General features: G+C 41.9%; 2 protein-coding genes and 1 long non-coding RNA gene across 3 annotated transcripts; all 3 read left to right on the forward strand.

Moving 5' to 3' along the window:
- Positions 1-5,137: 5,137 nt before the first annotated feature.
- On the forward strand, positions 5,138-17,554 carry LOC108667876. Its single transcript, XM_018154975.2, has 14 exons — positions 5,138-5,287; positions 5,899-6,020; positions 6,428-6,529; positions 6,959-7,070; positions 7,938-8,081; positions 9,637-9,779; positions 10,937-11,150; positions 11,879-12,005; positions 12,145-12,333; positions 12,567-12,597; positions 13,350-13,514; positions 13,750-13,903; positions 14,710-16,310; positions 16,484-17,554. Exons 1-14 carry the CDS (start codon positions 5,242-5,244, stop codon positions 16,679-16,681), a joined length of 3,348 nt encoding a protein of 1,115 aa, XP_018010464.2. The 5' UTR covers positions 5,138-5,241; the 3' UTR covers positions 16,682-17,554.
- Positions 17,555-19,187: 1,633 nt separating this feature from the next.
- On the forward strand, positions 19,188-21,734 carry LOC108667881. Its single transcript, XR_001930571.2, has 2 exons — positions 19,188-21,192; positions 21,289-21,734. It is a non-coding gene; the product is annotated as an uncharacterized LOC108667881 (long non-coding RNA).
- A 488-nt stretch (positions 21,735-22,222) lies between these two features.
- On the forward strand, positions 22,223-24,611 carry LOC108667877. Its single transcript, XM_018154976.2, has 3 exons — positions 22,223-22,226; positions 22,371-22,888; positions 23,171-24,611. Exons 1-3 carry the CDS (start codon positions 22,223-22,225, stop codon positions 23,375-23,377), a joined length of 729 nt encoding a protein of 242 aa, XP_018010465.1. The 3' UTR covers positions 23,378-24,611.
- The last annotated feature ends 2,347 nt before the right edge of the window (positions 24,612-26,958 follow it).

Genomic DNA, 26,958 nt, shown 5'->3' on the forward strand with positions numbered 1-26,958 from the left:
GTTCTGAGAAGTGTCGATAATGAGTCCCAGCGCACCTAAAATTCCGTGTTTGGAGCGCAGCGAAATTATAATATTTAACAAATAATATCCACATATCTCACGCACAATATTTCAGTGTCGAAAACCACTGAGCTAAGAGGTAGACGTTTGGCGATGCGAGTGGACGTTTAATTTCAAAGAAACAATCAATATCATCTTTAGTGCATTCAATAAAAGTAAAGGAAGTTCTGGGTTTCTATAGCATTAACAACATGTTCAGTCAACAATATATTGAATTTGTTAGTTTTACTCTAATAAAAAATATTTCTATAATAATAATTTTAATAAATTAAGAAGAAATTATTCAGAAGCTGAATAATATAGTAAATGACGAAACTGTTAACTTATGACGTGTTACTTTCTCACTTGGTGTACAAACGTGCGCCAAATTAAAACCCACTAGTGCTATGCGTCGCGAAATAATCTTCCGAAAATATGCGGTTTACTGATATGTTAATATATTTAAGGTACAGGTATAGGAATATACCTATGCCCATGTTAGGTATAGTAATATACCTATACCCATGTTAGGTATAGTAATATACCTATACCCATGTTAGGTATAGTAATACACCTATACCCATGTTAGGTATAGTAATATACCTATACCCATGTTAGGTATAGTAATATACCTATACCCATGTTAGGTATAGTAATATACCTATACCCATGTTAGGNCTGAGAAGTGTCGATCCTGAGAGCTCAGAGTTCTGAGAAGTGTCGATCCTGAGAGCTCAGAGTTCTGAGAAGTGTCGATCCTGAGAGCTCCGAGTTCTGAGAAGTGTCGGTCCTGAGAGCTCCGAGTTCTGAGAAGTGTCGATTCTGAGAGCTCAGAGTTCTGAGAAGTGTCGATAATGAGTCCCAGCGCACCTAAAATTCCGTGTTTGGAGCGCAGCGAAATTATAATATTTAACAAATAATATCCACATATCTCACGCACAATATTTCAGTGTCGAAAACCACTGAGCTAAGAGGTAGACGTTTGGCGATGCGAGTGGACGTTTAATTTCAAAGAAACAATCAATATCATCTTTAGTGCATTCAATAAAAGTAAAGGAAGTTCTGGGTTTCTATAGCATTAACAACATGTTCAGTCAACAATATATTGAATTTGTTAGTTTTACTCTAATAAAAAATATTTCTATAATAATAATTTTAATAAATTAAGAAGAAATTATTCAGAAGCTGAATAATATAGTAAATGACGAAACTGTTAACTTATGACGTGTTACTTTCTCACTTGGTGTACAAACGTGCGCCAAATTAAAACCCACTAGTGCTATGCGTCGCGAAATAATCTTCCGAAAATATGCGGTTTACTGATATGTTAATATATTTAAGGTACAGGTATAGGAATATACCTATGCCCATGTTAGATATAGCCTAGGAATATAAATATACCCATGTTAGGTATAGTAAAATACCTATATTAGGTTTAGACGATAGTTGTGCTGACTGTAATTCAGCACCAGGCCATACAAGCTGTACGCCTGAACACTCGTGACTGCAGGATGTCCGTCATGCTGAGTCAGCGGCACACTTCCTGCCATGCGCTTGCCAGTCGCCTGCAAGCGTGGTGCAACATGGCAGTCGCCTGCAAGCGTGGTGCAACATGGCAGTCGCCTGCAAGCGTGGTGCAACATCTGTCTCTTATACACATCTAGATGTGTATAAGAGACAGGCCTGCAAGCGTGGTGCAACATGGCAGTCGCCTGCAAGCGTGAGGCAACATGGCAGTCGCCTGCAAGCGTGGTGCAACATGGCAGTCGCCTGCAAGCGTGGTGCAACATGGCAGTCGCCTGCAAGCGTGTGGCAACATGGCAGTCGCCTGCAAGCGTGGTGCAACATGGCAGTCGCCTGCAAGCGTGCGGCAACATGGCAGTCGCCTGTAAGCGTGGTGCAACATGGTAGTCGCCTGCAAGCGTGGTGCAACATGGCAGTCGCCTGCAAGCGTGCGGCAACATGGCAGTCGCCTGCAAGCGTGGTGCAACATGGTAGTCGCCTGCAAGCGTGGTGCAACATGGCAGTCGCCTGCAAGCGTGGTGCAACATGGCAGTCGCCTGCAAGCGTGGTGCAACATGGCAGTCGCCTGCAAGCGTGGTGCAACATGGCAGTCGCCAGCAAGCGTGGTGCAACATGGCAGTCGCCTGCAAGCGTGGTGCAACATGGCAGTCGCCTGCAAGCGTGGTGCAACATGGCAGAGCAACATGGCAGTCGCCTGCAAGCGTGCGGCAACATGGCAGTCGCCTGCAAGCGTGCGGCAACATGGCAGTCGCCTGCAAGCGTGCGGCAACATGGCAGGGCTAGTGAGGTTTCTCCCAGTCTTCGGTGCTGTGCGTTTTACTTTACTCAGGAGTTACCGCTGTTATTTTCATTTTTGTAAGACTTAAATGGATTCTAGTTAGTAAGTCTTTCGTAAGTCTAGTTCTGTTCCTGAATAGTGTTGATACATAATCTCCATGGAAATCGTCAAATCGACATTGCTTTAATCTTTTTACACGTCTTCTGCTTATTGGTTTTCATTGAATTACGCATAACTCGAGTTATAATAACACCCTATGGTTTGTATAACACTAATTTCAATTCGGTATAATGTTGATTATTTTGTTTTCCAGCTCGTGACAAAATTCATGAAGTTGATGCATTATTTGAACTGCATTGTTAGTTCTAACACATTGCTGCTCCATGTGCCTGTCGTTCACGACCAAGGGTGGTTGTGTTCAAGGTCAATCCCTTATTGTTATCTTACACTACATCTTTTTTGCTCCTGTCGATGCATGTGCTGCCATGTCAAAGTTAGTCAATTTTAACTATACTGTTGTGGTAGTTATTGTTTGTAATATCGAATACCAGCAGGTATTTGTGTTGTTCCAAAATTTCGTCATCACGAATTCTATCCCGAAACTCGCTACCCCGAATCCAGCTTATGTATAATTTCGCAAGTGAAATATTGTACTTGGAGAATCGATCGTACAGACCCCACATTCAGCAAAGAATTGTGTTCAACAAATTTTCTAAGATATAAAGGAAATTTTAACTTTTATTTTAAATTAAATATACTTACCAAAGTAAAAACCTAAAATTTTTCAATTTCAAGTCTAACTCTCTATTGATTTTCTCAATTTCGCACGATTCTACCATTAACAATAAAATTACCAAAAATCAGCCCGATAAGCATCGTGGACACGCGCCCCAACACAAAACAGTCTCGGTTGTTTGCGGCGTCATCTTCAAACACTCAAACTTGACTTTCATATTTAAAATGTAATGCGTGTATTTTTTCACAAATTGTTAAGCAATTACAGGAATTTATCTACTGGTAGAATGTGGAATATGATGAGACTATCTCCATTGCAGCTACTAATGTCGTTAGTCCGAACTCCGTGAGTCATCGTGACTGATCGTTATCACATGAATAGTTATCGTATGAATAGTTATCACACGATTGCATCAACGCGCACATGAAAGCATTCGAGAGTAGGAGGAGAGATGCTGCTGCTCTCTTCCACACTCGACTCAATGCCGACAGGAAATGAGTCAACGAGAGCAACAGCTCTCAGTCCTGAAGTGAGATAAGTACCGTAGTAGAAAAGAGCAGTAGCTCCCAATCTAGAAACAGAATTTGGAGTGAGATAGAGCAGTAGCTCTGAAATACGAAATAAAATTATAATGAAAGAGAGCAGTGGTTCTCTTGATCCCGAATAGAAATTATAAGAAAGGCTCACGCTGACATCTGGCTGCATGCCTGTGCCGGGTCTCCCTTCACACAGGATAAACAAAACGCTCATAACTTCTAACAAAAACGCAGTTATTTTTCTGACCAATTCTCCAATCGCTTTTGCTTGACCCTAAAAATAACGGTGTATGGTTGGAGTGTTTCATTCCTAGTTTCGTCTTGTAGATCCTTTGTATCCCCAATCCCCCAGCGAGAACTCGAGCCTCAATTCACACCTGCTTTCGGCAATGCCTTACACTATGAGTTGATTTATCATAGTTTACTCAGTGGCCACTTATGTTCTGGGAAGTTTGCCTTAACGTGCCTATGCTATACACTATACAGACCTCGCTGCAGTGAACCTTTATCCTAGAATGAGGCCAACGCCTCGCTATATCCTGGCGACGCGGGACCGGCCAACTGCAAAAACTTGCTATGGCAGCGGCCACGAATAAACAGCCTTGAATCTGGCTTTTATCGCTGCCGTGAAATTTGCCGGCGTCCGTCAATACTGTGTGGAAGCCAGCCAAGCAAAATATGTGCTTCGACAAGATGGTCTGCATTGTTCTCGCACCTACAAATTGAAACAAATATTGACCCACTCTTTGATGTTCAAACTCTAACTTAAGCTCGTCCAACTGCAAGAACTTTAGTGTTACTGGATAACGACATTTGACGGAATGCTTTCCTTCATATGAATTCTTTTACAAAATTTTTATAACTGAAACAGCAGTAATAATACCACATTTGTTCTTGTGTTAGAACCTGCCCGTCTACACTCACTGTGCATTCCAGAACGGATGAAATGCACACCAATCGTTGGAGCGCGTTGTACGTATGTCTTGCTGCTGCTGCAGCAGTAATGAAGATTACGCTATATATTATCAAGGCTCACTCAAGTAAACATAGCCCATGATTTCTCGGCTGATGGATTTAGCTTTTTAGTCATTGGCTGACAAAATTAAGAAATCTTAACTATTTTTTATTGTACTGCTTCTGCCGGACCGCTGCTTTGCCCTGTCGGTCATGTCGGTCCTTGCCCTTTCATGGTCATGAACATTGGATAAAGTACCAAATGTAATAAACTATTTGGTATTCTTTGAGATTCTCAAACCTTTTTCTAAACATCGACGATAAAATCTCGGATTTTGACTAATTGAACTTTTGGCTCGCGGCCAACGAGACGGCAGGACATGGGCTCCGCTCCTACTCACCCTGAGCGTTCCTTCCCTCGACCAAATTATCTTTCAATGAAAATAAAACAATCATTTGTGATCTCATTCACAAATTATTACTTATTATTGTAATTATTGGTCTAAGCGCTGTCGGAGACTCTGTGTGTCATTGTCGGTCTTCACTAATTCAAGTGATTTTTCCACAGATCTGTTAATTCTTGTTAAAAGTTCACGTATACAAACTATTTACTAGCATTCTTAGTAGAATATTTCAGGTTAAAAAAATACAGAGATAATCTACCAGCAACAGCCATGCCGCCTGCGTGCCTGTACGGCCTCATCGGCTATATTATTGCAGGTGAGCGATCATTGGCCAAATTGACCATGCACAAACATGAATAAAAATGCGGAGTAATCATATCAGAAAAGGCGGACTAATAGAACAATAAATCAATTCTATGCTGAACTTTTTACATATCCTTCAAATCCCCACACAGAACCTGATATTATTTGAATTACATGCCGATTTAATTTAATTTCACTCCTTGTACGAGATTAGTGTCACTTCACTGCTCAACTTATCTTACTTTAAATCACGACAAATACTTGAGCTTCCCGTGTTACTTGCTTGGCATTTGATAACATGATAGCAGAAGCGATGTTTCGCATCCAACTTATGTTTCGTGCGAAATCATTTCTCAAATTCTAATTGGAAACTTTACTGTGCCGTGTCAGTGCTTTCAACTAAATGTAATTACTAATTAAAAAATATATCAGTACTCACTGCAAGGAGTGACAGAAAGCGCATTTTCTCGTTGCCGAGTATCATGGATACTCGGCAATGTGACGCCACTGACAGACAGACGGACGGACATGACGAGCACAATAGCGCCTTTTTTCCATAAATGAGAAAATGCGCTAAAAATATATTTCTTGTTTGATTTATCCGAAAACTCTGGCCTATCTCAGAACCGGACAATCACTTGAGCGTGCCCCTGGAGAGCGTGAACTCGAGCGTGAGTGTGCGTGGGTACGTCGCTCACATCAAGTCTACGCTCTGCTACCGCAACGACCGCAAAGACCCTCTCCAGGTCAGTGCCCTTTGTGTTACCTGACGCAGAGACTCTGCTTAATCCGAGCTCACTATAAATTAAACACATTTGCCGTTTAATGCAAAGTTGGTGTTTCACGCAGCTATAAAGCTTCACGGTAAATATAACCAAACCTTATATCTACAAAAGCATCTTTTCTGTATCAGATGTAGTCTCCTCCTTGTTGAAAGAAATTGATCATTACGATATTATAATTATAGATGTACAAGCCTTTAATGATTAGACTCCGATATGCCGTTGTAGAATGTAGAGCTTCTCCTCTGCATGCTTGTATTATTCATTTTCAAAACCTGTTTCTACGGGGAAATAATGCAACCTAATCCGATTATTTTTAATTTGGAGTTTGTTGTGTGTTATGTGATCGCTGGTGACGGGGTCGTGCGCAGGTGTTGTTCAGGACGCCTGTGGACGAGGGCAGCGCTCTGTACCACGTCGAGGCGAAGCTCGAGGATCGCGTCATCGTCGCCAAGTGCCTCGAGAAGAAGAAGGTGAAGAATTTTTCTTCCTTTTATCTCCTGTTAATTTATGTGTGATGCTATAGCCTTTATATTCAAAGAATCGAGTTCCTGACACCGCATACAAGCTCAAAGATTATGAAGGAGCGGTTGAGGCACGCCATTCAAAAAATACGTTTTTTTTCTAGAAAGATTTTGTCGAAATGTTTATCTAAAATAAATGAATTTATACGTAGTCACTTGTTTCATTTTACAATATCTGTGATTCTTTGTTGGATTTCCTTATTAATGAAGGTTATTTGCTTCCTGGTGACGTGAGCTGCAAAAATTATTCTAGGGCATCGTTTTGAAACGCACATTAGTTATTACCAGACCCGATACCTAATTTTCGCTAACGATTAATGCTATTTTTCTACTGAGCTTTGAAATAATTTTAAATCGTTGTGTTCCCGCTCGCTTCAGGCGGAGAAGGTCTACAAAGATGCCGTCGAGGCTGGCCAGACGGCGCTGCTGGTGCGGGAAGAGTCAGAAGTTGCTGACATCATCAACCTGGCTCTAGGCAACCTCCCTCCAGGTTTAAAACTATTATATATTGATTGATATAATATTGCACAGAATGAAAAGATATTTTCATCATGTTAAGAATAAGATAAGAAAGAATGTTAAAAATTCATCATAAGTAGGAATGCAGGGAAGTATAGATGGCAGATATACCGGTATACTTCCCTGTCACGAGAGCGTGAGTTTTGCTTCGTAAAGGTTTCTCTTGGGCTTAGTTTCATCCGGCGCCCAAATATATTACATCTGCATTAACATATAATACATTTACTTCTCGTTTACAGAGATTTTTTTTTTGCCTGCGACTCAACAACGAATATCTTCTCATAGAATTGAAACTTACGAAAAATTGTACATATTTTTATACGCATTTATCAAGTGATCATAATAAACCTTTGAGTTTCTTCAGCGTTAGTGCGTTCTATTAGCAGCGATCGATTAGTTGTCTGACCAAACTGTTCCAAACAGGCGCCTATTACGTACGTTACGACGTCTGTTGGGTGTACAGAGCACGTACGTTACGACGTCTGTTGGGTGTACAGAGCACGTACATTATGGACGTCTGTTGGCTGTACAGAGCACGTACGTCACGACGTCTGTTGGGTGTACAGAGCACGTACGTTACGACGTCTGTTGGGTGTACAGAGCGCGTACGTCACGACGTCTGTTGGGTGTACAGAGCGCGTACGTCACGACGTTTGTTGGCTGTACAGAGCACGTACGTCACGACGTTTGTTGACTGTACAGAGCAAGTACGTTACGACGTTTGTTGACTGTACAGAGCACGTACGTTACGACGTTTGTTGGGTGTACAGAGCACGTACGTTACGACGTTTGTTGACTGTACAGAGCACGTACGTCACGACATATGTTAACTGTACAGAGAGCTCGTGCGAGGTGACGCTGTCGCTGGTGTGTGAGCTGCGGGTGGCTACGGACGGGGGCGTGGAGTTTCGTCTGCCGTCTGTGCTCAACCCGCGCTACCAACCCGCGTCCAGCGCCGGGCCTGATGCCAACATCGAATTAGGTGAGTGCTCGTCTTCTCATACTGGTCTTCAAACCTTCCATGCTGGTCTTCTCATACTGGTCTTCAAACCTTCCATGCTGGTCTTCTCATACTGGTCTTCAAACCTTCCATGCTGGTCTTCTCATACTATCATTTCAAAATACCAGATTCTAGTGGTGTCATTAGACCTTTTTGAAGGCTTTAGCCCTCCCAAAATATATTTAAGCCCAAAATAATGCTATATTTATTTATTAAATGATTCTTTTTTCATCACGACAAAATGCCGAAAAATCCAATAGAATACTACCATAATATAAGTTTAAGTTAATAATGTCATACAACTATTCATTATTTACTTCTATAATATATGATCATAAATCTTCGGGGACTTAGCCCGGCCCCTGTCCCTGCAACTACTGACGCCTCTGCTAGATAAACAAAGTTACTGGTCTTGTTCGCTCGGATCACGTATTCGTTGTTGATATTGTTCTATTTCTAATAACTGAATCAACTTATTCCATGATGATACATTATTTTAATTCCCATTAACCACACACTCTGAACTCTGAACGCTCACTAGTCTAGAGTGCTCACGCACTAGTTAGAGTGCGCTCACTTCAGAGTGCCCACGCACTCTGAACTAGTCACGCTCACTAGTCTAGTCTATGGTCTAGTCTGACTGAGGCTAGTGTCTAGTCGCTAGTCTGACTAAGTCAGAGGCATGGTTGAAAGCATGGTCATTATACAACGTTTTTTTGTCCAGGATATTATAAACAGACAGGATAAACAGCTACCACAAGTTTTACGAACATTATTAGACCCTTGAATGTAAGCCAACTTATGAAACGTGTTTAAAATTAAATTTCGCTGGTTTCTTGGGAAATTTCATCATGCAACAGACTTGGAGTTCTCTTCAAGGATCCGAGAACTGATTAGTCGGATTCATTTATTTGTAGGCGTTCTATTCATAACATGTTCATGTGTTTATTACGTGATCGACTGCAATGAAGCTGGTCGGAGGTGCAGTGAGCTAATCTTCATTTCTAATGCATTGGTTATCTTATCGACTCTTATCGTCTATTCATTCAGCTTATCAATTCATTGCTTTGATGATCTGGTCGAGAGTTGGTTACTCCCATTAAGTATATCTTTGCCTTGTTTGTCTCATCTAAAGTTCATCCGTGCCACTAACCATCCCTCTGCATGGCTTAAGGTGCTTGTACACGGGGATAGTGCAGACGGCTAGTAGATCTGACAGTTGCCTAATCTCTGCCGCTTGTTGTCTATCCCGCAAGTAATCTTAGACACGAGGCAAGTTTAAGGTGCCGCCGTGACGGTAGCGACTAGATACCTGCACGGCGGCACCTTAAACTTGCCTCGTGTCTATGTTTACTTGCGGGATAGACACCAAGCTTCTGACATTAAATAACTGTCAGATCTACTAGCCATCTGCACTATCCCCGTGTAGAAGCACCTTTTCCCATACCATTTGCCATCTCCCTGCATGGCTAGTCTCACCAATGGCTTACCCATGCCACTAACCATCCCCACGAATGGTCTCTCCACGTCCCCGCAGACGTTAGCGCCGTGGCGCAGGCCCAGAAGCCGTACTCCATGGAGGTGTCGGCGACGGTGAGCGGCGCCCTGGACATCGCTCGCGTCCTCTCCCACTCCGACCCTATCAGCGTCACCATCGACGACGATAACAAGACCGCATCAGTTAGTTTTGTAGCTGTTCACTCGTTTCCTTATCAAGACTCCATAATCCTTATCGTGATGAAAGACTTTCAAATACTTCATAATCTTTATCGTGATAAAAGACTTTCAATGCTTATCAGCGTCACCATCGACGGCGATAACAAGACCGCATCAGTCAGTTTTGTAGCTGTTCACTCGTTTCCTTATCATGACTTCATAATCTTTATCGTGAATAATACTTTCAATGCTTGGCGCCGAGGAGTTCTGTTTCGAAAATGTTATCAAGCATTCCCTGGGATGTTTGAAAAGCAAATAAAATGCCAAATAAATTCGAGTTTTTTACGCTAATGAAACCCGTGTCGTAGATCAAAATGCGCTCATCTTCGAATATAGAAGCTCGTCTCTATTGTTTCTTGTGACGACTACGCCGTATTTTACTAAGATTTACATGATGGTCTTAATATACATGTGCATTGTCTTATCAAAGTGTGTACTGAATGATTATAATATCCATGTTTGATTACATGCATCACAATGTTTAATATAAAATTAATGCAAATGAGTTAAGGAGTGAGATGGATTGATACAGAGCAGCGAATGGGATGGCACGTTTATCTTACGCTGACGTCGTTGCCGATGTAACTTGATAGCCAGATAAGAGAGAAGAGGAGCTCCGATAAGAATGAATTCATTGAATGTTTAATGTATAGAAATTTACATTTCATATGATTTTATTTGTATTTTTTACGTTAATATGCATTTATCGTCTATACAAACAAATCTAACCTTTAGGGAAGACTTGGAAGAAAATTCCATGATCTCTTGAACAAATTATTAACGTTTGGCCAAGATGAATAGGGAGTATGAGCAAAAGTAGGAGTAAAAGTTGCAGTATGACCAGAGGGCCTAAACCTCATAATCTCTCCCTAAACCTCATACTCTAGAGAGGGATTTGGAGTATGTCTAGAGGGATTATGTCTAGAGTAGGAGTTAGAGTATGACTAGCGGGAGATTCGGAGTATGACTATAGTAGGATTTGGAGTGTGAATTAAGTAGGAGTACTAGCCATAGAAGAAGCTTTTTCAGGGTAAGAATTTTTTCCTGTTATGGCTTATAATTGGTGTTTCTCAAGCTTCAGATTTTAATGATCAAACGTCACATTTTAAATTATCTTGCAGATCAAGCAAGATGGCGGCTACAAGAGTGACCACGAGTGGGGTTTCGTGGTGCACTACAACAACCCATACCAGCCGCAGGCCATCATCGAGACCGGGGACGTGACGGCCACGGGCATCATGAAGGACCAGGTGCTCATGATCAACATGTTCCCGCAGCTCCCCGAGGCTTCATATTCCCGCTTCAATGAGGTCATCTTCGTCGTCGACCGCTCAGGTTAGAGCGACAAATTCAGGCATCGTATTGCGTAAGGTTAATGTTCCTTTTTGTTAGCCTCAGGGATTAGATTAGATAGATTCAGGCATGGTATTGCGGAAGGTTAATGTTCCTTTTTGTTAGCCTCAGGAATTAGATTAGATAAATTCAGGCATCGTATTGCGGAAGGTTAATGTTTCGTTTTGTTAGCCTCAGGGATTAGATTAGATAAATTCAGACGTCGGATTGCGAAAGTTAATGTTCCTTTTTGTTAGCCTCAGGGATTAGATTAAATAGATTAAGGATAGATAGATTAAACTAGATTAAGGATAATATAGTCGTAAAGTAAACTAGTGGTATCAGCTTTGAGGAATAAGCCATGTCGCCCTCAAGCCGATCTTTTTCCACGCTGTCATCTTGCGGATTTCGACCTAAATTTTTACGAGCAGCGGCGGGTTTCTAACCCACAACTCACTGCTCCAATCTTAGTGATCTTAACCACTTGTCCACCACGATTGTTGTTGTGCGGAAGTAGAGTAATTTGCATGCAAAGATTTTCCATCTGCTGAAAATTGATCTATTTTGTGATGATAAATGGGAGCAATGACAAAGAGCTGACTGACATAGAGCTGACTAGCATCATGACTTTTACCTCTATTGATGGAGTTTACTCATTTGCATTTCAACCAAAAATTAGAAACATTTCTACCATTGCATTTATTAATTTTTTGTTTGTTAACTCCTTTTAGGGAGCATGCAAGGCTCTAACATCCAGAGCGCCCGCGCTGTGCTGCTGCTCTTCCTTAAGAGTCTGCCGCCAGGCTGCCGCTTTAACGTCGTCTCCTTCGGGTCAACGCACTCCTTCCTCTTCAAAGAGTGGGTCGCGACTGCCATTTCTGTTCCTTTATTAAATAAAATAATTAAACCTCTGTACTATATTACATTATGCGTTATCATTTATGAAATATCCTGGTACACGTCGCATTCAGTTGCACTGTTCTTGCTATGAGCACAGAGGCAGCCGTACGTACTCGGAGGCGACTCTGGCGGAGGCGTGTACGCTGCACGCCTCCATGGAGGCCGACATGGGCGGCACGGAGGTGCTGCAACCTCTGAAGGCGATCTACAGCCAGCCTGTGGACCCTGAGTTCTCTAGACAGGTACATTATCTAGCCAGCCTGTGGACCCTGAGTTCTCTAGACAGGTACATTATCTAGCCAGCCTTTGGACCCTGAGTTCTCTAGACAGGTACAATATCTAGCCAGCCTGTGGGCCCTGAGTTCTCTAGACAGCTACATTATCTAGCCAGCCTTTGGACCCTGAGTTCTCTAGACAGGTACATTATCTAGCCAGCCTTTGGACCCCGAGTTCTCTAGACAGGTACAATATCTAGCCAGCATGTGGACCCTGAGTTCTCTAGACAGGTACATTATCTAGCCAGCCTGTGGACCCTGAGTTCTCTAGACAGGTACATTGTCTTGAGACAGAGTAGTAATTCAAAGTGCAGTTGCGTCAAGTTTTCAGGAAATATTCTTAGGATTGCAAATACTTCTATTACTGAAGCCAAGGAAAAGCTGAAAAACTTGTCTATTTATCGATGACTTAATTTATGAACTTGGCTCATGTTGCATTGTTACGTCATTCAGTGTAGTTGTGAGGTATGACGTCATCAACGTTAGATTAACATGGCTTATCTTATCGGATACTTATGCTATACTACTCATCAGTTACCTCGCGACATCCCGGATGCTGTAGGAATGTATATTATACTTAGAAGAATCGAATATGTATGCCAATAGATGTCACTGTAGATTCAGGTACTCGAGTTGCTTTCATTTGGCTGGTCCCTGCATGAATTGTTCTATAGCTCGTGACGCATTAATTTAAGGCACTCCTGTATTATTTCTATTCTCTTTCCGATTCAGGTTCTTCCTCCCTTACAATATTTTGGCTAAATTTAACGAAAAATGTTTTTTTAGAGTTTTCGAAAATTCTGCATTCATGAACGATAATTTGAAACTTTAAAACAATTTTTTTCACACCCCTTGACCCCTACACCCCTTCACTCCCACACCACCTGTCCACCTCTCCCACACCCCTNATTATTTTAATTTCATCCCCCCCAAAAAACACTTCATCTCATAAAAATTTTTAATTCGGCTTCATTTCCGGTTCATTTTTTACGTTTTTTTCTTGGGTCATTTTCCACGTGGGGTGCAGGTGATGGGGTTGGTGGCCAGCATGCTGCAGGCGAGCGTGCGGGGAGTGACCGTCTCCTGCGAGTGCGACGTGCCTACGAGGCTCTCGCTTGTGCCCCCTGAGCCGCCCGTCATCTTCGGCGGGCAGCACCTCGTCGCCTACGCCAGGATGCCGCCTGGTGCCCAGGTCAGAGGGAGGTTTAGGAGCGGGTGGCTTGTGCCCAGGTCTGACTGGGTAGATATGCCTAGGTCTGACTGGGCGGATGTGCCCAGGTCTGACTTTGGGTAGATAGGGTGATGACAGCGCCGCTTCGTCTCGCTTGATAAGAGTGATGGCAGCGCTGCTTACTCTGGCTATCGGAGTGATGGCAGGGTTGCGTGACGGCACACAATTGTGCTAATAATGATAATGACGTCTACAGCTAAAGAGCATAACGCTGAAGGGGAAGGTGGACGGTGACGAGTGGCAGTGCAGCGTGACGGAGCGCCAGATGGTGACGGTGCATGACGAACGCCTCACGCTTCATCGTCTCGCCGCCCGCGCCTTCATCCTGGACCTCTGCCTGAAGGGGGAGGGTAAGAGAGACGGCCTGGGCATTCAAGCAGTTCGCTTTTCCTTGATCGGTGGTCCTCTTGTAGTTCTGATGTTGCTGAATTTTGAATGTGGGTAGAACTTTGAACTTTCACATGGGGGCTTCGCACTAAGAGGCTGAATTTTTAGACTATATACTTCCTTTTTGAGTAAATACGGTAAGCATCACCACTACTATACTTTGTACAGTGATGCATCTCCATCGAAATATTCCGTGTATAGTACTACTACGTCTTGGAACTATACAGTGTATAGTGCTACCTTGTATTGGAACCATGCAGTGTATTGTGCTATCTCGCATGGAACTATACAGTGTATAATGATTCAAACGATCCATGACCTCACTCTAACCCTCTATGGTTAAGTCAGAACGCGTTCGAAGTAATCCATGGAGAATTGAAGGCAGTATTTTTTCTAGTTCATCTTTTTTTGTGATTGAGATAATTTGTTTTGAAGTTTTATTGTACTCATTTTGTCTGTATGAATTTTAGCTTTGCCTCAATTCTTATTAACGATTTGTAATGTACATATCCAAGGCGGATATGGATCTTATTTTTAAAGCCTTTTTTCGCTTGACAATTGCCAGCTCGTTGTCTTATACTTGTCTAATCGGACGTTCCTCAAGTTTCTCCATAGTTTTGTATTTTGTGTGGTAATTTTACTGTTTAACGAAATTTGTTATTATTGCGGCAAGCGTGATTCTTTTGATTGGATGTCAATTGCATGAAGTTTTGATGGTGTAGAACAACAAAGGTAGTGTGGAAGAGTATTTGACAACCTTCCCTTACAGATGACAATAGAGATGAAGTTATTCGACTGAGCATTGCTTCTGGTGTTCTATCCCGCTTCACTGGCCTCGTTGCCGTTGATCAAGACGTCAAGAATCGTTCGCAATTTGGACATCATTCAAAAAATTATTGTAATGCTTCTGTTATTGAATTGCGCAACACAAAAAAATTGTTTAGCTTTTCATCTGCTTCGAATCCTGGTTCAACTTTATCCCAGTGTTTTGGATCATCGCAATTCGCTGGAAACCAGTCAGGGACTATGCAACAAATTTCTGGGTTCTCGTCGCCTTTTGGAAACCAGTCAGGAATCCAGCAACCAACTTTTGGTTCCACTACGCTCTCTGGGATCCAGTCACAAGCTCAACAAACATCTTTTGGAGCATCTTCGCTCTTTGGAAACCAGTCAGGTGCCCAACAACCTACTTTTGGGTCCTCGTCGCTCCTTGGAAACCAATCAGGAATCCAGCAACCAACTTTTGGTTGTACTTCGCTCTCTGGGAACCAGTCACAAGCTCAACAAACATCTTTTGGAGCATCTTCGCTCTTTGGAAACCAGTCAGGTGCCCAACAACCATTATTTGGATCGGTCTTTGGAAACCAGTCAGGAGTCCAACAAATACCTTTCGGATCTTCTTCACTCTTTGGAAACCACTTAGGAGTTCAACAGCCAACTTTTGGGTCCACGTCGCCCTCTGGAAACCAGTCAGGAGCCCAACAACCTACTTTTGGGGCTTCGTCGCTCTTTGGAAACCAATCAGGAACTCAGCATCAAAATTTTAGATCGTCTTCGCTCTTTGGAAACCAGTCAGGTGCCCAACAACCAACTTTTGGATCCTCGTCGACCATTGAAAACCAGTCAGGAGACAAACAAATAACTTTTGGATCTTCTTCACTTTTTGGAAACCATTCAGGAGCTCAACAACCAACTATTGGATCCTCGTCGACCATTGAAAACCAGTCAGGAGACCAACAAATAACTTTCGGATCTTCTTCACTCTTTGGAAACCAGTCAGGAGCCCAACAACCTACTTTTGGGTCCTCGTCGCTCTTTGGAAACCAATCAGGAACTCAGCATCCAACTTTTGGATCTTCGTCACTTTTTAAGAACCAGTCAGGAGTCCAGCAACGTACTTTTGGATTCTCGTTGCCCTTTGAAAACCAGTCAAGAGCCCAACAACCTACTTTGGGATCTTCGCCGCAAAGCTTCGTCGAGTGTTCGAAGTTTAGATTCGGAGTTCCGCAAAGTTTGCAAGGAATCCCCAATGAATCACTTGGCCAGCTTTCACCGACCTCGCGTGCTACTCAAGCTTTTGGAACTTGCGCTCCTTCCACCCAAAGAAGCAGTGATGAACAAACTCCTGTCAAAATATCAACGCCCTTCCCTTCTACGACCAATGAGATGCCTGAGGCGGGAACATTTTCTCAATATAAATCCATGTCACTGAAGCCTAATGCAGTATCAACCTCTGCTGGCAGCCAACTGGACGAAAATTTCGTACTTGGAATAGTTCAGTGTCAAAAATTCGACGGCTCCTGGTCATTGCAAGACATTTTGGGGCTCGTGGCAGTAAAAGAAAGTGAAGCTGAACGCTTGCTCAATCAGGTAACTTTATTTACAAATATCCACCAAATATATATTATTGTTAATTGTTTTCTGGATATGAGTAATTATTTTGTTTCATTTATGTCTGTTACTTGTCAATTATAAATTCAGTTAGATAAATTCCTTTTCGTCGAAGCTTCTCGTTTATCAGTCATCTTGTGTCTGCATTGCAGAAAACGGACCCTACAGTGTTGGGAACGTCCCTTGCTATTGCTCTTCTGCTGCAATATTTCAGCAACAGAGCCGACGAGTTGAATCTCATTATAAAGAAAGGAAAAAACTTCTTGAAGAGCAAAATGGACGATGATGCAGTAGAGGCCAGCCTGGAAGAGGCCAAGACTCTGCTGGAAACGTTCGAATTCAGAACATAAGGCAGATGCCTTCCATATCTATTAGGGTGGAGCGTACACCCCCCCAATATACGCTATATAAAATAGCGTAAAATATAAAAGAAGTATGGAAAATAACACATAAATTAAAATTTTCCTGCAAATGCATCTAGCATTTCTAGAGGTCATAATGGGCAAAATAATCATAATAACATTTTTATTATATATATTTAACTTTCATAGCTCTGTACTGTCGTTATTATTGGAGGGCCGTAAGAAAATTAGAAAAAATATGAGGGTAAAGCATTATTTTAAAATTTTCTAGAGCTCTATAGTATCATCCGTCCGAAGAACTACATCCCAATTCCGCCCGAAGTACTACGTCGGTAGGTATAATGTCTCCATATGAACTTGAATGTACTGAATATTTATAGTGTCTCCATATAAACTTGAATGTACTGAATATTTATAGTGTCTCCGTATAAACTTGAATAGACTGAATATTTAGGCGATGATTGCACAGAAGGCACCCGCTTGGCTACACAAGTGTTAAATAGCCAATAATTAACATTTTTCAGAAAATTTGTCATTTCTAGAGTGACTCTTTGGCCGTTAAGGTGATAGATAATATTGAGCTCCATAAATCAAAACGTGTATCCTAGATGTTTTAATCATGGTTTCTACCGATTGCAACCCTTAAGTAACAAAATTTTATGCCTAGTAAAATTTTCATATACCATATATGCTTTACTCTCATATTGATAAAATTTTTCCGATGACCTTCAAATAGTCAAGAGATATTTGAAAATTAGAACATTCGTTCTAATTAATACGTTTTCAGGATGATTTATGCCCGTTGTGACCTCAAAAAATTGTATATGTATTTATGGGAAATTTTTAATATGATATTTTTCATATTTTTTAATTTCCAAACGACCCTCAAATCATAAAGGAATTAACTTAAAATTTTGCTACAGCGTTAATTTTGCATTCCCACAAACTTTCTGCACAATTGTGAAACCGAATTTAAAAAGTTGAATAAAACGCTCCGCCCTATATAATATCCATGGAGTGACAAGTCATGGTATGAGAACTTCGCAAACTGACGTTCATGTAAAAGTGTTTTGATTTTTCGACGATCATTCCATTATTGGCTTTTTAATTGCTAATATAAAAAATCTTAGACTATTGCCTCAATTATTGCGTGCTTCAATTGGCTCGCATGTTTCTAGTGAATTTTGAAGGTGCATTTTGTCTAGACGCGTATTGGTGCTTCAAAGATTCATTACTCATCTCATATATTATATATATTGCTTTACATATTACTTGCTTTGCTCTGAAAATATGGTGGATGATTGTTCGGTACGGTCCTAGAAAACTAAGCTGAGAGTAAAACTTTTTAATAATAATGATAGCGGTTTCAGCATTTATTACACCTTTCGCCGATTCTTAACATCACAGAACACTAATAGCTTGTTGCGGTCTCGAACACGCAACTCACTGCTTCTATTTTGCTTTGTATAACCGCCCGGCCTCCTCGCCGATCTGACCAGAATCTCACAAGGAGCTGGGATCGAACCCGCACCTCTCTGCTCTAATCCTGATACTCTGAACTTAAACCACTGGGCCACCATGCCCGGTAACCACTGGGCCACCCTGCCTTGTAACCACTGGGCCATCGTGCCCTTTAACCACTGGGCCATCGTGCCCTGTAACCACTGAGCCATCATGCCGTTCAATTAACCACTGGTCCACCATGCCCTGTAGCCACTGGACCACCCTGTCCTGTAACCACTGGGCCACCCTGCTCTGTAACCACTGGGCCACCCTGCCTTGTAACCACTAGGCCATCATGCCCTGTAACCACTGGACCATCGTGCCCTGTAACCACTGGGCCATCGTGCCCTGTAACTTTGTGTGAGATGGCCGATCAGAGACAGTTCTATACTTTTATTGAAAAACATCGTCTTCTAATTAAACGCTCCCCACCATCCGACTTGACAGTTGTTTGGATGAAGCCAACACTAGCATGCCTGTCCCCCAAACTTCTAGTAATAGTAGAATCGAATGTTATATTCTTTTATTTTGATTGCTTTAGGAAGAAAAAGCTATCGTCCAGCCATGGTCCAGTGGGTTTATTATCGAGTCTAAGTCACCAATTCAACCGGGCGTGCTATAAATTCCCGTGAGGGTCGAAGAGAGGAGTTCAGAATTACACAGCACTTCTATATAAGAAACAACCTGAAGTTGCAGTTGTATCTCTGCTTATTTGTCGCTTCTGCTCTTAATGATGTGTTCTGTACTAAGTTTGTTATTCATGCAAACTACTTTTGTTCAATACTAACATAAACCAAACACATTGCTTCGACAATACATGAATATTTTAAGGCGATATTTTATTATTCTATGGATTTTTTCATTTCTTCTAAATATAGAAGACGCGCGCGAAGCTGTGGTGGAGCTGAGCTGCGCCTCAGGAGTGCTCTCTCGCCACACGGCCTTCGTGGCGGTCGACCAGGACGGCAAGACCGTCAAGAAGCAAACNGCTTTATTTCGCGTGAACAAAAGTAGGTTATTATAGGCTGCCATTGCTATAATTGACTATACTAAACATATAAGCTTATATCACACTTTTTTATTAACGGACAAAAGCTGGCATAAACGCGATCCACCGAACCGGAAACAATCAATGCAGAAGAAACTAATATGTTCTCTTCAGCCACACCCGCTTCATTGGCGAGTAGCACTATAAGTTTCCGTTCAGTTTATGTTTCAAATATTTCGGATCTTTTAGACTTGTTGGTCTTATGGTGAGTCTAAATTCTAATTTGGTGTCACCGATTTTGTTGATTCCGGTATTTTGTCTCCGTTCTGGAACCTAAACTGTGATCGCTTCTTTTAATGAACATTCTCCTATTTTGAAGACTAAATTGTGCTTTGTGCAGAACTTACATGCGCAGCTTGTTGGTCGACCTGTTCGATGGTAAAATCGGTGAAAATGCAGTGAAAGTGATGCCGTATTTTTTATGTTGTATTTATTTTTTAGCCATCGAGTAAGGTATCTTCGCTAAGCGGCAATACTTTATGTCACTAGCATCCTCTCACTCGTATGATTACCTTTCACCACTTATCTGTGCAATGCCCTAATTTAATTCTATATATTGTTAATAAATTCCCTATTTGACGGTCGCGGTATATTTTCTGCTGGACATAAGTCTTCAAAATGAAAATATCTTGGCACCTTCGAGAATAGCAGACTATGCAGCCAATATAAAATTCAAGTTCTAAAAAGCATGGCCACATTCAAGACCCGCCCAGGCATTGCTCGCTGGGAATTAACTAATTCTGCACAGTTAGTTAGACACGCAGACATCACCTAGTCACTCGCATATAAAGTTGCGCGATACGTTGTGGCCGAGGCCTCGACCCGTAGTAATGATGCGATGGTGGGAGCGTTCTGAACTTCTGATTGCTCTGAAACTCGAACGGTGATCTTAAGTACTTTTGTCACAGATAATTTGCGGCGGCAATTCACCAGTGTAATGGCTCACCATATTGTTAATCGGATCGTTGATTCACTGCACGGGTACTCAGTATTTATCCTCTCATTACAGTAAATGGAAATTTTTAGAACATTTAGAGGATTTTATATAGTCTTTCTCCCTATTACCAGCACATGTCGAAGCTTTAGTATTTGCTAGTGGGAATTATGCTATATCACGTGTTTGGTTCATCACTTTAATCCCTGTCATCGGCTGAGACGACCAAGGTGGTGCCAGCTTAGAAGGAAATAAGCCTTGAGCCATGACTTGGAGCGACAGTACCTGAATGGCCTCAGCCGTTGCCTTACCCTAACAAAATTTAGAGGCGTGAGCGACCCTGCATTAGGGCTGCCTAGGACTTGGGGGAGGGGGCACGTAGATCAACTTCTCTATGTCTGCTTCGGCTCATGGTTCGAAAAGCAGCCTTTAATTGGGCAGCTTGCTAGCTCGTTATGACTCGGCACGGCCAACCCTTATTATTCTACTAGGCGATTATAAAGTCGGAAAGGAGATTCTGACCCGAAACTGATTCGATCGGGTGGCCTATCACACGCAGAATAACTTTGCGCCAACTGTAGTGACTATTCGGCCGAAGCCTAGGCGGTCCCCTAATTTTGTTAAGGTACATTTGCAGAACTGCTTGCGTTGTACATGCGTGAGCATTGTATCAAAACGGTGTTTCAATTTCTTATTGTTAGAACCTTGGCCAGCCTTGAAAATGTTGTTTCATGATAAATGAATTATGACTACATTATTAATGTTATTATTTGATGAAATAACCGGGATAATGTGCTAATGCTTCACGCGCCTTCTTCGTGCCCATGTCATTTGTAGATTCTTGCACAGGTATTTAGTGAGTGTTTCTATCATATGTTGTTTAATCAAGTGTAAATAATAATACTGTTGTTGTTATGTCATGACGCTAAAGCTAAATCCCTCTTTCTCGCTATCGTCAAAATGGCTGTCGATGATCGACACAGAAGTGTCAAGCAGCTCATCCATTATAGGAAGGTTTGAGCTAAAGCTAAATCCCTTTTTCTCGCTATCGTCAAAATGGCTGTCGATGATCGACACAGAAGTGTCAAGCAGCTCATCCATTATAGGAAGGTTTGAATGACCATTAACGCTTGCACTCTCCGTTGCTTCACCGCGTTTTGGTGTCAAAAATTATACATCAAATTACTCGTATCATGTCATTTTCGCACGCCCAGTGTTGACGTGCGAGCCTCCAAGCTAAAATCTTCGCTGATTTCTGAAATCATTAATTTTGCTCAGAGGAAGACAGCGTGTCAACCAAGACCGGCCGTACAGTATCCTGGCTATACAGTCAGTATTAATGCTAGCGAGCAGTGAACGCTAAGCATTATCATTGGTCCTCGAGTTCCTCTATAACCTGTGATCGTGTGTGTTAAGGGCTTTTGGTAGTTCGTTTTGGTTCAGTGCCGAATATTTAATGCCTCTGCTGACAAGATTTTAAAATGCAACGTGAGTTCTATAACCCCTATATTTATGTATACTTTATTGTATTGGATAAATATATGCTTCTTGCACCACTGCGTTTATTAACCGCCTTGCACCAACAACCAGGAATTATTCAAACTTTACATTTTTACTTATTCCTGCATAGTCTTTTTGTATATAAAATTACATCGCCAAGTTAGCTCTGACACTTCATCGACGTCAACAATCAAAGAATCAAAGATCAAGCAACCGCGTGACCAGTTTTCTTGAGTTCAAATATTTTCCATTCATGATGTTGCGAGCCAGCGTCATACAATTTTTTCGCGAGCCTTTTCTATTTTATTTTATACTTTCGAATTCTTCTATGCATTTATTTTGCCAAGGAAGTACAGTGACGGTGGTTTATGGGATTAATTATGTAAGAGTTTGTCACGGTGTTCATATTTCTATTGAATTTCTCTGAACGATTTGTTGAGTGCATATTTGTGCATATTTCATTTGAAAATATCGTTCGTGAAGGTTGTCATCTTCTAGTTCATAGTGATTCAAAACAGCATTTATGGTCTTGTATAGAACATAGATGCGTCAGTCGTGACCAAGTGAAGTGATTTTATGTTCAACTTATTCTCGAAAAATATCCCAGTTGAGCACCTAAAGTTTAAAATTCCATTCTAAACTTTGTGTATGAGTATTTATTATTATATGGAACATTTCACTTATCTGCTCAGAAGACGCGCGCGAGGGACACCACCTCGACTCGACGCGGAGTCCTCACGAGAGAGCGGTGTGCCGGAAGCACCGCCAGCTGGTCCTGCCGTTCTGGCAGTTCGTTCTTCCCGCGCCTCCGGTGCGGCAGAAGCGCTGCGGTGCTTTGGGCCGCGTGAGGTACATGCCTCAGAGCCTTGCCTGTGCACAGATGATGAAGCCAGGTAGTGTTCAGAAGATGATGCAAGGAGGAGGGCGTGGGCCAACGCTATTTGCTTGCTCCGCAGCGGCACCGTCCCTTAAAAAGAGGGCGTATAAAAAAGCAATGGCGGACGACGCAGCTTTTGAGGAAGATGACGACCGTTGCGGTGTATCGAATTTAAACGAAGAGGAAAAAGTTGACGCCGAAGGAACTGACGCGCCGAAGGAAAAGATTTTATCTCAAATTATTAGCCAACAAAAGTTCGATGGGTCCTGGATGACTGATGACATAGCGTCCATTCTCCAGATGGCTTCAGGAGATATTCATGATGACGTACAAGTAAGTTTTTTTTACAATGAATGTATGATTTGAGTGCAGTCCCTCGAGTTAGAGCTTCAGGTGCTGGAAATTTATCTGCTGGAATCCTGGAATTCTTCTGCAGACTAGGTTCTACTTTCATTTTTGACTTTCCCTTGATTACTTTTTGCTTTAGGCATTTTAATTCAAATTCAGGCATTAATCGCTGATGACTGATATTTCTTCAAAAAACGGCATTAGGCCATGTGTTAAACAAAATTTTTCGATCCCAAATCGATAATCAAATTTGTTATTATTTTTCAGTCCTCCGTCCTGATGACGGCGCTGGTGGTCGTGCTGCTGCAGGAGTGTTACAGCGACCGCGCTCCTGAGTGGGGCTTGCTGGTCACCAAAGCCAAGAACTTCCTGAAGCAGGGATCTGCTGGGGACATCGACGAGACCCTGAAGGCTGCCAAGGACCGACTTGATGCCCTGCGCGCCAAGTATCCTGGCCACGCTGTCTTTACGTAGGGAATTAGCGTAGAGGACCGAAGACGCCGGCCTCAGCTGGTGTCCGGTAGCGGATTAATTTCCTGCTGGCTTTAATAATTCATTAATTGTGCTTGCTAATTGGTTAGTCACGGAATACGTTCACGGAAATCTAAAAATAAAAATTGTTCTTAGTTACTACGTGTGTCAAAAATTTTGTTTATGGCATGAACAGGAAGAAGAATTACTTCCAATTGAAAATATCGAACCTCATATTCTGATAGCAAAATGTATAATCGATCCATCAATCCGTCGACCCCAGTAAATAACAGGTCCCATCAGTGCATAGATAATTTTTAATTCAACAGGGTTTCTGTAGCTATCATTTCAACATTAAACATATATATGCTTCAATTTTAAGTCTCATTGTTTGCCCTCTAAAAATTTTTTGCTATAATTTAGCGGAACACCATCGACCTTCTGACCAGTTTGAAACAAGACCAGTCTGTTTCTGCTTTATTTCGCGTGAAGAAAAGCAGGCTGTTATTATAGGCTGCTATTGATATAATGGCTATATTATACAAATAAGCTTATTTCACCCCTTTTATTAGCTAACTAAACCTGCAGCATAAACGCAATCTGCAAACCGGAAAAAAGTAATGCAGAAGAAACTAATATGTCCTCTTCCGGCACACCCGCTTCATTGGCAAGTAACACTATAGGTTTACGTTCATTTCACGTTTCAAAAATTTCGGATCTTTTAGACTTGTTGGTGCCATGGTGAGTCTAAATTCTAATTTGGTGTCACCGATTTAGTTGATTCCGGTATTTTGTCTCCGTTCTGAAACTTAAACTGTGATCGCTTCTTTGAATGAACATTCTCCTATTTTGAAGACTAAATTGTGCCTTGTGCAGAACTTACATGCGCAGCTGGTTGGTCGACCTGGTCGATGATGAAATCGATGACAATGCAGTGAAAGTGATGCTATATTTTTTGTTGATTTTACGTTGTATTTATTTTTTAGCCATCGAGTTATGTATGTTCGCTAAGCGGCGATACTTGCAGTCACTAGCATCACCACCTACCCGCGCAATGATTTAATTTAATTCTAGATGTTGTTTGTAAATTCCCTATTTGACTGTCGCGGTATATTTTCTGCTGGAAATGCGGCTTCGCAAAGAAAATATCTAGACGCTTCCGCCAATAGCAGGCTCTGCAATGCCTTGCACCTTACGGACCAGGCAATAAGTCCAGCAGCTATCTCAATCAATTGTCAGCTATGGAAAGATCGGGTTCCAAATGCCGGATCCCTTGTGAATCAAGTCACAAAAAGTACAAGAATCGGCAACAGGCCATGCGGCCTATTTTTTCGGTGCCGACACTTCTATTCTATTCTAATAGTAGATTAGTAGGCTCTGCAGGCAATACCAAATTCAAGTTCTAAAAAAACATAACCACATTCAAGACCATGACCAACGAGCAACGCCTGCATGGCCATGCAGGCGTTACTCGCAGTGAATTAACTAATTTTGGCGCATGCACAGTTAGTTCGACACACAGACATTACCTCGTCACTTGCAGATAAAGTTGGGCGATGCGTTGTGGCAAAGCCTGCATGGACTCGTGGTAAGGATGCGCTAGTGGGAGCGTTCCGATTGCTCTGAAACTGGAACGGTGATTGTAAGTTCTTTTATCACAGATAATTCTCGGCGGCAATTCACCACTGTAATGGCTCACCGAATTGTTAATCGGCTAGTTGATTCACTGAGCCGGTTTCAGTGTCTTGCCTCTCATTACAGTGAACGAATTTTTTTTAGAACATTTAGAGAATTTTATATAGTCTTTCTCACCACTACTAGAACCTGCCAGAGCTTAAGTATTTGCAGCTGGGAATTATGCTATATCACGTGTTTGGTTATCACTTTAATCCCTGTCATCGGCTGAGACGACCAAGATGGTGCCAGCGGAGAAGTGAAGCACTAAGCCATGACTTGGTACCTGAGTGGCCTCAGCCGTTGCCTTACCCTTACAAAATTTTGAGGCGTGAGCGACCCTGCATTAGGGCTGCCTAAGACTAGGAGGGCACGTAAATCAGCTTCTCTATGTCCGCTTTGGCTTAAGGTTTCCGCTCTGGGCAGCTTGCTAGCTCAGTATGACTCGGCCCGACCAACCCTTGTCATACTTTCAGGCGACGATAAAGTCGGAAAGAAGATTCTGATCAGAAAACGATTTCGATCGGTGGCCTATCAGACCCAGAATATCTTTACGCCGAGTGTAGTGACTATTCGGCCGTAGCCTAGGCGGTCCCCGAATTTTGTTAGGGTTCATATGCAGAACTGCTTGCGCTCTACATGCGTGAGCATTGCAAACCTGTGTCTCAATTTGTTCATTGTTAGAAACTTGGCCAGCCTTAGAAATGTTGTTTCATGATAATTGAATAATGACTACATTATTAATATTGGATAAAGTAACTGGGATTCTTTACTAATGCCTCACGCGCCTTCTTCGTGCCCATGTAATTTGCAGATTCTTGCTCAGGAATTTTGTAAGTTTCTTTCTCATATGTTGTTTAATCAAGTGTAATTAGTAATAATGTTGTTATGTCATATTGCTAAAGCTAATTTCCTGTTTCTCGCTACCGTCAAAAAAGCCATGATAGTCGACACAGAAGTGTTGAGCAGCTCATCCATTAACAAGGCTTGGATGACCGTTAAGGCTTGCACTCTCTTTGATTCACCTCGTTATGGTGGCCGATATAATACATAAAATTACTCTTATCAAGTCATTTTCGCACGCCCAGTGTTGACTTACGAGCCTCCAAGCTAAAATCTTCGCTGATTCCTGAAATCATTAATTCTACTCAGAGGCAGACAGCGCGTCAACCAAGACCTGCCGTACAGTATCCTGGCTACAGTCAGTATTAATGCTAGCGAGCCGTGAACGCTAAGCATTATCATTGATCCTCGAGTTCCTCTATAACCTGTGATCGTGTGTGTTAAGGGCTTTTGGTAGATCATTTTATGTTCATGAGGTTTTTAAAAATATATTTAAAAGGAAACTGAAAATCATTGTCTACTTTTACAGATTTTAACTCATTTTGTGCGCTTGTTTCTCCATATACTTTTCACCGCCATTATTTCTGTTTTCAGTGCTGAATATTTAATGCCTCTTTTGGCAAGGTTTTTAAAATGCAACTTGAGTTCTATAACCCCTATTTTTATGTATACTTTATTGTATTGGATAAATATATGCTTCTTGCACCACTGCGTTTATTAATCACCTTGTACCAACAACCATGAGGTTATTCAAACTTTTCATTTTTACTTATTCCTGCAGTCTTTTTGTGTATGAAATTACATCGCCAAGTTAGCTCTGACAGTTCGCCGTCGTCAGCACCGAAGAACCAAAGATCAAGCGTACCCGTGACCAATTTTATTGAGTTTAAATTTGTCCCATTCATAAGCTTGTGAGCTAATGTCATATGATTTTTTCGTGGGTCTTTTCTGTTTTATTTTAAGCTGTCGAATTCTTCTGCGAGTTTATTATGCCAAGGAAGTACAGTGACGGTGGCTTATGGGAATTCTGTGAGAGTTTGTCACGGTGTTCACGTTCATATCGAATC

Source organism: Hyalella azteca, unplaced genomic scaffold, assembly GCF_000764305.2.
Source record: "Hyalella azteca isolate HAZT.00-mixed unplaced genomic scaffold, Hazt_2.0.2 contig8042, whole genome shotgun sequence".
In the NCBI taxonomy this organism is placed as follows: Eukaryota; Metazoa; Arthropoda; class Malacostraca; order Amphipoda; family Hyalellidae; genus Hyalella; species Hyalella azteca.